The 13,793-nt window shown below is 44.0% G+C and overlaps 1 protein-coding gene across 2 annotated transcripts in view; it reads right to left on the bottom strand.

Moving 5' to 3' along the window:
• The window catches only part of ERBIN (erbb2 interacting protein), a 710,320-nt gene that overhangs the window by 80,017 nt on the left and 616,510 nt on the right, over positions 1 to 13,793 (bottom strand). For both annotated transcript variants that reach the window (XM_085631853.1, XM_085631862.1), the window contains exon 22: positions 9,736 to 11,266. In XM_085631853.1, the coding sequence (XP_085487979.1) occupies positions 9,736 to 11,266 (1,531 nt within the window). The remainder of the gene's footprint in view (positions 1 to 9,735; positions 11,267 to 13,793) is intronic.

The raw sequence follows: 13,793 nt of genomic DNA, 5'->3' as shown, positions 1-13,793 counted from the left end.
AACTGAAGGAGCTCATCAATGGCCCGAATTTGTGGAGAAAGAGAATTCCACCAACTCGCTGCCAGGACTCGAAAGGAGCGGCCACCAATTCTGCTCAACTTAAAACGCGGGACCACTGCTAAGTTCTGGCCTAGCGATCTAAGAGTGCGAGAGGGGACATAGGGGATCAGCAATTTCTCCAAGATTTGTGGGGGGAGTACCCTTTAGGATTTTAAATGCAAAGCAGAGAACCTTAAATCTAATCCTCTGCTGCACAGGGAGCCAGTGGAGAGAGCGCAGAGTATTGGACACCGAGCATCGCCTAGGCAGACCTGTCACCAGTCGGGCCGCAGCGTTTTGAACCCGCTGGAGCCGCAGAAATTCTGACTGGTTTATCCCCGCCAGTAGGGAGCTGGCATAATCCAACCTGGACAGCACTGATGCTTGGACCACCAGCTGTCTTGTGGGTGCATCAAAGAATTTGAGGAAGGGTCGAAGTCCTCTGATGATGCCATAGCAAGAAGCCGCCACCTTCTTGGTATGACAGATGCATGCGGACTGCCAGATCCACATCTCCACCCTAGAAGACTGAGGTCATTGCAGCAGTGGCTAGGGAGACGGACAGCCAGCCCCCTAAAGTAGCATCAGAATTTCCTAAACTGGTGAGGAAACTGTTTGGCAGAGGTCAAAAGACCCATGAAGCATGCTGAGGCTCCAAGCATTGCGGCGGAGTATCACACTGGTGCCAAAACCCTTCACAGACAATCAGTCGTATCAAGACCAGCACAAATCGCATTTTTAGCTGATCTTCACCAAATCTGAATACTTACATTGACCGATCTCAATTCTAGGCTGGCAGTAGAGAACATTTGTTTTCCAAATGCCTGAATCCTCTTAGATTCCCTATCCAGAGAAGTCATGGGAAATTAATTGGGGTTGCATGAACAACCAAACTTTGGAGTAGGGTGCTTAGTGAGAAAATCAGGGTCACCAGGAATTGGTCTGTGACATCTGGCCATCTATCTATTGACCGAAGGGCAAGAACAAGGCCTTGACCAGGGGCCCATTAAGGTGTCAGCGAGGGCCTCGCTGAAAGGGAGCAAGGGCACAGATGTGGCTGGCCTAGGCTGTAAGATTTCCATAAGGACATTTGTCTTAATCTCAAAAGAGGGCAGTTATAGGCTGAAGACCACAGCTACTTATTGGATTACCACAGTAAGTGATCCACTCTCTTCAGCTGATGGTCTAAATGGCAAGTTCAGCCCAGTATCAGTGGAAGTACCAAACCCACTGGCCTCCTGCAAGTCCATGAAAATATTGTCATCACCACAATGAGGGGGTATATTATCCCGACCCCGAGAATCCTCATCGTCTCTGGGTGGTAGCAAGCTTTGGCCGGAATCAGAGTTACAAAGGCAATGGAGTTTCTGATGGTGTATCCACCCGAGTAGAGACATAGGATCAGAGTCAGGCTGTATGGCGACTGGTTACGCTCAGAACCAAATGACTATCATCCAATTATTTTACATACAGGATAGTATTTGCATACTTACATGTCTGTTGTTTGCATTTAAATGTGCCCTTCTATCAATCCTGCTTTCAGGTAAGTGGAAATCTATCCTGTTCTGGTCTGAGTTTGCCAAAATCCCTATAGTTGCATTTTCTATTAGCTCATGTGTACACAGGTCTTCATGAACTATATTTTAATTTACTGAAGTGTATACTGTTCCATACTGTTTGCCCTGGGAGCTGTGCTGATGACTTCATTATTTGCACTGCTCCCTACTGTTTACTTCTCTTCTCTCCCATTGGAAAAGCCAAATATAAATAAGCCTCCCTTGATATAGTACCGGATGCACATGCAACACAGAATAGGTTTGCTGAAAAGCAGGGTACTACCAAACTCAGCACACCACAGAATCAGTACACAATAGACAGACCTAACCACATACACAAACCTCCATCACATCTCTAATATGCCAACTATCATCAGAAACTCAACACCACTTTCCACTTAACATTACCCCAAAACAATACCTTTCCATTTGTCCCAATAATTTGCCTTTCACAAACATAAGAAATAAGTTACTTAGCTTTGGTAATGTTATTTCTGGTAGAGGCTCGATCTAACCACAGATTCCTCACCTAATGAATACCCCAAGGCATCAGACTGATCTGGGAAATCTTAAGCAGTACTCCTGCATGGCACCATGTGAATCCACACCAATGTCGCTTTGCTCTGGAAGTGATGTGCGTGGCCCTATATAGGTGCAATCCATCCATGCTGACATTAGTTGCTCTCTGAACTGCCCACACCCTCAGATGCAGAATCTAATAGCAAGAATGGTAACTGGGAAATGTCCCATGCACAGAACAGGGAGAATGGTAGGGTCTGTGAGGAATATGCAATTAGATACATCCTTTACCAGAAAGAGTGCTAACGAATGTAAGTAATTTGTTCTTCTGAAAGGGATTGCTAACCGCAGAGTCCCACTTTTTAAATAGATACCAAAGCAGTAACTCCTCGGTGGTGGGTCTGTGAACAGACTGAAACCAAAAAGTCCTGCCGGACCGAGCAGGAGAAGTCCCTCTCTTGACTGACCTGGCTTTCCAGACAATAACGCTTTGTGGATGTATGGTGGGACAATTGGCACTTGTCCAGGACAGGCACACCACATGCCAGCAGAATGGTAGCAGCTTTAGCTCAGGTGGTATGAGCCCATAAGCCCTCCGGGGGCTGCTTTTTGGCCATTGCGAAGCAGATTTTAATGCAGAGACCGATCCAGTGAGAGACGGTTCTCTTATGCACTGTATTGCCTTTCTTCGCACCAGCTAATCCAATTAAGAGCTGATCACCCAGCCAGTGTTTGCTAGTACGGTCAATATAAAACCAGTGTTCTCGGATATGATCAATATAGAAACAAAGAGCCCTTTTTGGATTCAATAGTTGGAGTCAGTCCTCCTCCTTAGAGGGGTGAGGTGGAGAAAAGAATGCTGGAAGAGTAATGTTCTGCCCAACATGAAATGGATTCACTACCTTTGGAAGAAAGGAGGCTTGAGTTTGTATAACCAGCTTGTCTGGGTAGAAAGTGGTGTAAAGCGGGTTGACAGAGTGCTTGCAGCTCACTTATCCACCTTGCCTATTTTATGTCAACAAGAAATACTGTCTTGAGGGTATGCAGGCAAAGTGGACAGTTGTGCAAAGGTTTAAAGGGAGGAACCACACATGAGGAATATAAAACCCACTTTTAAATCCCATTAGCGCACAATAAAAGTAGAAGGGGGAAACCTTTACTGTAAACCCTGGAGAAAATGCATCACAATAGGCAATTTAAACAATTAGAGCTGGTCCGGCAACCATAAAAAGGCAGAAAGAGCCAACAAATAACTTTAATGTTGCCCAAAGCAAGTCCTTGATGGGAGAGGGACAACACAAACAGCAACACTATGGACAGCTTAGTATGAAGTGGGTCACTGTGCACCAAGCCACAAACTTGTCCCAGTGACAGGTATACAATGCATTGGTACCTGGGAGGGATAGCTTGCTACCAAGATAACATCAACATCATCTGAAGAAAGATCAAAAGCTCTCAACTGACCTCACTCAGTCTCAAAGCATGGAGGTGAAGATTGAGAAACCTTGGGTGCAGGACCCAGCCCTGCTGCTGCAAAAGGACGTCCTCCCAAAGGGGTAGCCTGATCCGAGGACAAATGCTCATGCCCAGGAGTTTGGGATGCTATACTTTCCTTGCCCAACCTGGGGCCATTAGAATGACTTGGGCCCAGTCAGTCCTAATCCTCTTCAGAACTCAGGGCAGGAGAGGTATCTGCGGAAAAGCACACGGGACTTCTGAGAGCCAATCTACATGGAACACATCTCTGAGCAAGCAACACCTTGGAAACTCCAATGTACAAAAGGGATGATATTACGCATTCTCCAAAAAATCGAGCCAAAGTTCTCCCCATTTGCTGAAGGATACTCACGCCACCGCCTGAGATAACCATCATTCATGATGTACAAGGCGTCAACAGCCCAGTTTGTCGGCCTTGGCGTTCAGAGATCCCATCAGTGGAAAACCACCAGGAAATTCTCACAGCGTTCTAGACAGGTCCAGAGGCGCAGGGCATCCTGGCACAGTCCACGACCGCACCCCGCCCTGCTTGTTGCAGTACCACTTGGTGGTGGTGTTGCCTGTAAGCACATGCAAGGAAGTAAAGTCTTTAACGCCAAGAGGATGGATTGGAGGTCCAGCAGATTGCGGTAGAGGTAAGTCTCCACTGGAGACAAGAGGCCTCTGATCGCCACCTCTCCCAGATGAGCACTCAACCCAAGAGCACTGCATTGGTCATCACTGTCCGCTCCAGGTGGGGTAGGGAGAGGGGTCTGCCACTGAACTAATCATGGTCCAACAGCCACCACTGCAAGTTTGTAGTCTTCTCCAAAATATGGACCTGATCAGAGAGATCTCCTTGGTGCTATGCCCAATTGGACTTCAGATCCCACTGTCGAGTCCACATAAGCCATTTGGCGCATGTTTCCAACAGGATGCAGAAGCCCATCAGTCTCAACAATTTCAGAGGCATCCTCACTGACATCCAGGACATTGAGATCATGGACTTAATGTCCAGACTCTCTTTCTGGGAGGGAGGTGTCCACAATGTCTTTGATGAAGGGGAGTGTCTGCGGAGGAATCAGGTGTGACTTCGGAACATTGATAGTGAATCTCAGAGATGTTAGGAGGTTAGCCATAGTCTGGGGGTGGGGATGATAATTGCTTGGGGCAAACCCACCTTCATAAGTCAGTTGATGAGGTGGGAGAAGACTGGAACCCCCTGACCTCCAAAGATGTGCTGCAACCCCGCCATCACTTTTGTGAACACCCGAGGGCTGCTGGAAAGGACAAAAGGAAGCACAATGAACTGAAAATGCTCCTGGCCTACTATAAATCACAGGTAGCGCATGTGGGACTGCAAGAAGGGGATGTGGAAATAAGCAATCCGCAGGTCCAATGCTACCATCAGTCTCCAGAGCTGGAAGACACTGAAATGGTGAAGGTCTAAAATGGGACAGAGGCCTCCATCTTTTCGGCCCTAAAAGTAGCAGGAATAGCACTGATGGCTCACATCTAGTATTGGTACAATCTCTATGGATCCCTTGGCCAACAGAGCCTACACTTACTGCAGCAATAAGGACCAATGACCCTCCATCAGCCTGTCTGAGAATGGTGGAAGGTGCAGCATGGCGCAGAGGAATGGTTAATGCGTAATCCCGCTGAATAATTGGCAGGACCCACTTGTCCAACATTTCGTCCGCTACCCTAATAGAAAATTTCAGAACCTGCCTCTGAAGGGGTGAATTTCTGCCATTAAGAGCACTCAAAAGAAGTTGGGGGAATGCGGGAGGAGAGTGGCAGGACTGAGCTGTGCGCTTTCCCTGTTACCCTCATGTCCTGTGGGTACTGCGGCCACAGCCATGAATGAGTTGAGGGGATTGCTGTACTGGCTAGATCTTCTGGTGATACTGAAAGGTCCTTACCCACAGTGGAAAGTAAATTTGGCCATATAACAACCATCCTTCAAAGCCTGAGAGTTTATAGCTCATGTTTTGGCCATTGCCATAGGTTACACTAGGGCAACAGGGTACCATAAGGCATGTGGGTAGCGGCCTTAAATGCAGCTGGCATTTTCTGAGCAAAGAGCCAAACTTGTGGATGACTAGATCCTTTTTCCAAAAGTCTCTATCCTCTTTGATTCCCTGTCAGGGAGAGATGTCAGGAAAGAATTTGGGGTACCTTGGCAGCTGAAGCCTGAATCACAAAGCACTGAGGAATGGGGTGCTGGGTGAGAAAACCTGGGTCACTCGCAGCAGGGCGATGAGAACAGGCAACCTGCCAGTTGACAGAGGGGCCTGAACAGGGCTTAGCCTAGGTCCCCAAAGCATGTCTAAAAGCCTCATTAAAGGGAAGTAGTAGATCAGAACTAGCCTGAGCAGGCTGAAGCACCTCAGTTAAGACACTCGTCTTTACTTCCCGAGTAGGGAGCTGAAGGTCAAGAACCACTGCCGCTCCCCATAAAGCCATTGCAAAGCTGGTAATATCTTCACAGGCAGGGCCTGGAGGTGAAACTAATCCAGTGTCAGGGAAAGTTTCCAGATCACTGGCACCCTGAAGATCCTCACATCAATTCTCCTCATGATAGGACTGGGCAAACATGTCTCTAGCATCACTATCACCATAACTAGAATCTGTACCAATTCATCCATGTAGGAAATGTAGTACATTTTTTCTTCAGGAAGGAATGAGCACATTACTTGAATCAGGATGGTGGCCATAACGCTGCAGCTCAGTCAAAGCAGTGCGTGGCCCACTCTTGGCATCAAACAGAACTGTTGGTTGGCTGTCGTCGTCCACATTGGTGGATCCTGCTATGACATAAGTTGTGGAGCCAGGGAGGGAAATGCTACTGAAGTCGGTCCAGATCCCAGAATGAAACCAGAGGGCCCAACTGGCACGAGGGTGGACCCAGGGCAGCAGTCCAATTGTGAGGCCTCTCGGCTCCTTGAGGCTCGTAGGCATGCCAATGGGAATCAGTAATGTGCCAAAAAGCTGCATGGAATTATTAAATTTGTTGCGTAGTTGCCATTGGCCCTGGAAATTCAGGTTGCCACCTAACATGAGGTGGAACCAGCTACAAAAGGGAACTGCTTCAGGAGCAAGACTGAGAAGCACCGTGACGCCCTCACGCTTTCTCAGGAGATCATGAGTGACGGGAGGGGGGTGGATCCCGCTTGGACTTCTTGTGCTTTTCCTTCAACTTAACCAAAATTTGGACAGCGACAATGATCTGTCATGGGAACGCCCTCATGAGGAGGACCGGGACCTTTCTTTGGACTTGAACGGTCAGGACATGGAATCTTGCAGTGCTTCTCTGGGAAAAGCTTTGCGACCTGATCTCAGATGGCCTTGGGGTGCAATCACTACAGGAGTTGGGGATGTGATCCGACCTCAGGCAGGGCCAAACCATGTGCGGGTCAGTCACAGACATTTCTTATGACATTCCACACAAGGCTTAAAAGCTCTGGAGATTTGGGTAGGGACATTTACACTGTAGAACTTTTGTGCAAAATCTAAGAGGGCAGTCTCAAAAGAGACAAGGGTAGCTCCTGATCTTCGTCTGTTGGCGTGGAAAGAAATAAACTGATGATGGCATGCATGGGCACACATCACCTGTTGGCGTGCAGGGGTACTGCTTAAGATTTTCCAGATCGAGTCAGAATCTTGGGAAAATATTCATAAGGCGAGGAATCTGCGGTTAGAAGTCTCAATCAGAAACAAGGAACACTATCAATCTCATTTAAGTGCATGACATGGCACTGAAGCCATGTGTTTGACAAAGCACGGCCAACTCAACAGCACTTACCTAACCACCCCAAAATACATTTTACAAACTTTCAGCTAAAGCATACCACCCTGATTCACACATCACATAATGGCTATGTACCTAGTGCGTGAGGCATGTCTAAAAAACACAATTGGCAACGACCAGCCGATGGACAACTGATCACCATGTTCAATGAAAACACCCCAAATCCTTTGCACACCCATCTATAAACACAACACACAAAGATCTTTATCTGTATCATACTACTCTTATTTTGGCATTAACCCATACAAACAATTGATATAGTAGATGTTTAACATACAAATCTGCACTAACCATACACAAAACAACAGACTGTGTCCAATTCTAGTGGAAATTATTAATAACAATAGACAGCCAATCAGAGGATACCCTGGTACTGTACAGTAAGGGCAACCAGTTTACGTATTATGGCTCCATTCTAATGGTTGAAGGCACAGTACTATGTGGCTAGCATAAAACTATATTATTTGTAGAGATGCTGGACCTAATTAATGAAAAGTACTTTACAGTTTAACTATCAGGAGGAATAGCACTAGACACATTAGCTTACATTTCATGTACTATCCCAAAACAGCAGATGAGTGTTTAATGTACTCATAGAATTTGCCACTACGTAAGGAATCCTAAGACACATATATGTTTCTGAAGATTGTATTAGCAACAATCGTGCATCAGTATAGACATCTTAAAGTTTGGAAGGTCGATACAGCGCATTGGGCCAGATGCATCAAAGGGTTTTGCCCATTCTGTGTCTATGGGAAAATGTGTTCATGCATATGGCCCATTGTCTGAAAGTAGGAGTCAAACAAAAGATACATTACATTAAAGAAAAATAGCAAAGTAATCCAATACAACTAAACTCATTTACAGACTCTGGGAAGGTACTTACTTGCACCTAGTTGGCTTCGTGAATGTGCCCACAAGTTTTTCCACTTAACATCTAATACACTGCATTGTTAACCAGATTATGATAACTTAAATTGAGCCTTCAAAAAGAGAACGTATTTGAAATCCAGAAAGTTTCTAAAAAGCTCAAAAGAAAAAATTTGCCAGATGCCACAGACAGGTATTTGCCTAAAACATCTGGAATCAGTACTGATTTGATGCAGATTTTACATAATATAAGTTCAAAAAAGACACTATGTATGTCGAGTTATAAGTTGCCAATCTGTCCAAGTAAAGTGCAACTTGCCCACCATTTCTGAAATAAGCATTGGCAGAGCCAATAAGTCTGGCCTTGACAAGAGTATAATGGCGTCTTTTATATTTTTTTATAAATAAATGCAATGTGAACACAAATTTGGCAAAAATGTAAAATATTTAAAAATAAGGATATGGCCAGTACAGCTGAGGCACTGAAGCGCATTCCTTTCCAGAAGGTTGTGCACATGCTGTCACTCTCAGACAATTGATGAAGTAGGCTGACCCATTGTTCCACAGTAAATCCTGTGTGGAAGCAAAATGTGAAGTACCGCCAAATAGTCGAAAGCGTGAAAAAGGCTCACCTGGGAAATATGTGGCTGGCAAGGTTCTCTAAGCCAGGAATAAAAAGAGAAGTATTTGTTTTGCATACTTGCAAAGATATTTACTTTGCATTTGGAACAAAAAGTATGCAAGTCCAGGTTGGCTCAGTTGCTAATAAGGACAAAAAGGGTTGACAGCCTTGCTAATCGGAAATACTTTCGGATCCCTGAAGTTTACTATTAATAAAGCAGATCGCTTTGATTTTATGTAAGAACCATGTTCCTGCCTTCAGGCCAAAACAGTGCCCATTACTGGTGAAGACCAATCTTGCTCCACGACTATTTTTTTCAGCCTCATGTAGGGCAGCAAACTCCCTCTGCAAGCATCAGCGTGATCAATGTAGGCTGCCTGTGGAAGCCTGCTTACAACCAACGGTAAGAACATCAAGCCTTGAGACCCCTTGCAAAAAGGGTTTGGTTTTGAGAAAGTGACGGGTTGATAAACCAACTTTGCATTCTCATAGTACGTCATTATCAGCATTTGAAAGGACTCCTGAATACATTATAAAAAAAAGGAAAACAAAAAGAAACGAAACAGGCAAGCAATACATTCATTATTGTCATTGTCTCTGCATGCAGTCCTTAGGTGGACGTAGTAAAAACAGGCTGCAAAAATATTACATTCACTGTAACGATTAGAACTGTAGAGCCACTGACATCCCTGGCTGCCAAAGCACGTAGAATTCTTTCCTGAAAACCATTTACAGAAAGACATTAATTATGCAAATATAGTCAAACATAGTGCATGGTAACTATGCACAATACATATGAGACAGAGAGGGGGAAATAAAATATTTATAAGACGACTTACCTTTTCCAGCTTTTTTGCCTCAATGTGTCGCAGTACCTGATCTCTCCAATCATGAGGGACTTTGTTTTTTCCTTGAGTGTCTAACAATGAATGCTCTGAATTCACCCTGGCATTCTGCTTTTTAGAGGGACTAGTCCGCGAGTAGTTAAAATCGCTAACCGACATAGTTCTTTCTGGTATATCACTCACAGTGGGACGCGCACTCTGTGGCCTGGGTACATTGGGGCCATCAACGCTGTAGGTCCTCGCAGACATAGGTCTCTGGGGACCAGGCATTGGGGGTGGTGCTCTACCCATTCGTTGCAATTCTCGGTAGGTCATATAATCTCCTTCAGGCATTTGGGGACGCCTTTGGGGTGCCATATCACCCAGGGTTACAGATGCCGATGAGGATGCACTATTTTGCCGTTGAAGAGTATGCCGTGTTGCTCCAGGAATAAACCGATCGTTTGGTGGAACAGCCCACATTTCGATGTGGCGGGGTCCCATTCTTTGCTGAATGCCATAAGCAGCAGGGGATCGTACATTATTATGATTTGAGAAATTCATGTTCGCAGAATGTTTTACATAAGTAGGGCTCTCTGTGCTGTCCGACCTTAGAAGGCACGGAAGTGGCAAACTGCTTTGTTGTTCCAAGGGTGCATTTTGCTTTTGCGGCCACAAGGATTCCTTTGTTCCAGCACTACTACTGTACTGGATATTATACTGAGGTATGCTTGTCATAGGTGCACCTGCTAGACCTCTTGCTACATTGGCTCCTTCTGGGTTATGGTTGGAATCAAATCTGTACACTGTTTTTTTGCTACAAGACAATAAATCAGAAGAGGAGGAAGATCCGGAAAACACTTGTAAAGGCTGGTCATAGAGAAGTGTTGCCGACTTGCTGCGCACAATATGTTGTCCATCAACACCAACAGATGCGTTTTTCGCTACTGAATTAGGCTGTTGCATTCCGCTGTCACTCATGATATCATAAACCCTCATTCCACCAGTTTCCATGTTAGTGATGCTATGAGATTTCACAACAGTCCCTACAGGATCCCCCCTCTCTGGAGAAAGGTCATCAGTGCTCTTTGAGATGCACATATCAACAGAAGAATCCTCGTTGGAAGTTGCAGCACTCTCTAGATCTCGAAGATTTCTTTCGAGTCCCTCTAAATGCCCATTGATGTTACTCATGGGATAGGTGATGGTGTGTTGGTTTTCAGGATTTAAATGGTCTGCACTTTCTGTAATATTATTATTTAAAAATCCCATCCCTGATACCACATCCTTACCACCTATCTCTGCCAATTCCACTGCATTCGAGTGCAAACCATCAGAACTGATCAAATTGTTGATATTCATGTTGAGTTGGTCCAACCTTTGTGAGTTGTCCGTCACATCTGTCAGTTCAATGCCCTTTTCTGTTAGAACTAACCTATCCCCAAAGCCCAATTCATAGTTTGTCAACTCGGTAATTTCTCTTCCCTGTGCATTATTTATCTGGCTTCCATTTTGTAGAACACGGTTGAAATTTTCATCTTCTTGGCTAAAAGCAAAAAAAGGACTTTTTAAAAAACAGCATTAGACATCAGAGTTACAACTTTTTATATGGGTTATAAACTGGTTGAAAAGTCACTTAACTGGAGAACTAAAATAACCCACTATTATACCGAGTAGGTATTTTGAATCAAGAAAGATGAAATATTAAATAGAGGCAACATGCTTTTCTAGTTACATGAACATTACAGGGGTCCCTTCAGACCCTTGGATTTTAAAAACAACTCACCGGCAAAAGTTTCCAGAGGCACAGCAATGTACCGGAAACCCAATGAGCACTTTAAGAAACTAGGGAGGCAGCAATCAGCCCCAGCATACTTCAACTCTCAAATGCCAGTGCATGACAATATAGTATTGCATTACTCCTGATGACACTGCACGACAAGCTACTAAGTATTCTCAATGTCGCACTTTTAGACCGTAGCTTTCTCATCCTATAGAACATAAGCAAGATATTATCTCACTGCATACTTGTGCCTTAATTTAGCCGCAATACAGTCAAGTATTTAAATAAAGCAGAAAAAAATGATATTGTGAACAGCAGACACATTATCCACAACCTAGACATATTTCCTTTCCCTTCAATGTAAGTTGGTTGGAAATATGCCAAAGAAAGGAACATTCACAAAATGCTGCCAGTGTATGACCATGCCTGACTTAAAGATGCCTCGACCAGCTTGGCTAAACTAAAAACTGTTATCGCTCGTTTTAAAAATAGGGAGTACTGAAGGTATAGGCAGGTTGCCTGGATATTAGGTCTTTGATATTTTATCCATATCACCCGACATTCCAGGGACTCCACTGGGAGGACAAACAGAGTGACAATGGAGGGTGTCCTTGTCTGGTCCCTCTACGAGGGCGACTGATCCCAATAGTTTGCTGCTGAGCCTGAGAGGTGCAGTCGGGTCACGGTGTTGCAGGGAGACCCATAAAATAAAATAAGGTTCAATGCCCAATACCTGTAGGACCTGGAACACCTCCATTCTACAAAGTCAAACACCTTTTTGTCATCAAGTGACCACACCGCCAGTAGACTTTTGAGGATTTGAGCATAATCCAGGCAATTAAGAGTACGGCAAAGGTTCAGTCTGGTAGTCCTGCATGGATGAACAATATTTTACAATACACACAATAATTCTTCAACTCTGATGGCATACTCCCATGTCCTCTTCTGAAAAACAATTATTGAATTTCATACCAACTGGGAGTGGCGATCTTGACAATGCTGTTGCTGGCACAAGGATAACCAAAGATCACAAAGCAAGGAAACTGACCTCACCACTTTAACTAGACTAGAGAAACTAAGGTGACCTTTTTCATATCAAGTTATGAAGGATATTTCAGTACTTGGAAGGACAACAGGAAAATAATTTCCTGGTTAAAGTGAAAATCGTCATTTGTTACGTTAGTAGTGTCATTTGTACTTCCAAAAATAAAGTGTTTCGAAATGTTATTGCCACAAAAAGTACAAAATCAGAGAATTATGTATGTGGGATTCAGGTAATCTAAACTAGGTGCCACAAAGGTAATTCTTTGATTTTCACCTGTGTTAGCTAGCGATCTGAAAAAGAAACAAACATATGCTCTTAATAGAGGCAATAAAAACTCTCTTTAAATTAATCAAATAATTACATTTTAAAGGGCCGTTTTTAGTATTGCTTTACTCCTTGGCAAGATGCCATTAGGCACAAGTATAGTTAATAATAAACACAGTAGCACATCACTCACATCATGTGGCATGAAACACACACACCAACCCCAGGCCATCAATCATAATGTTCTAATCCTCAAACAATCATTAAAACGAGAGGAAAAGATTTCTAAGGGTGAAAAGGCTTGTTGCATTCCAGTAACAAAATGTATAGGACCTCTGCATTGGAGGTAAAATGAACTTAGAATGCTTGGAGCAAAACCGTAACTGTGGAAGTCATTCACATGGATTGTGGCTACAAAAGGAGGAGAGAGAAGCCTCCAATTACTTAACCATATAAGTGAGAGCTGAGAGCATGAATAAAACAGCAGGTAAGTTAGTTGAAACCCTTGAAGGCCAGTCAGAGCGAAGAGAAATAAATTAGGTGAGACTGCACAGGAGTGGAATGCTGTGCCAGTGTCATGATTCCAAGTATGTCCAGAGATAAGGCAAAGAGATGCTTTTAAATCATTATATAACAGAGAAGTAAAATGTATCCTTCCCTATGTATTGGCCATATTTCAACTGGAGTCGGGACCAAGAACGAAGCTGAATTTCTGATGATGGTCCAAGAAATTTACTGTAGACCCAACTAGAGGGCAGGAGTGGAGGGATTACACAAACTCTGCTTTTCTAACTAGTTTTAATCCTAGCAGTCTGTTTCCATTTGTGGGTCTTACATTTCAAGAAAGGCATTTTTGTACTTCTAATAATAATCTGTTATATATATCTTATCCTTTTATCCAAATTACTTTATATAAGGTATTTTTCATATACAAGTATTACCCAATCAAAATTACTTCTCATTTTGCCAACCACTGAAAGT

This window comes from Triturus cristatus, chromosome 2_1 (assembly GCF_964204655.1).
Source record: "Triturus cristatus chromosome 2_1, aTriCri1.1, whole genome shotgun sequence".
In the NCBI taxonomy this organism is placed as follows: Eukaryota; Metazoa; Chordata; class Amphibia; order Caudata; family Salamandridae; genus Triturus; species Triturus cristatus.
Note: the sequence above shows the minus strand (reverse complement) of the source record. Positions and strands in the feature narration are given on the sequence as shown.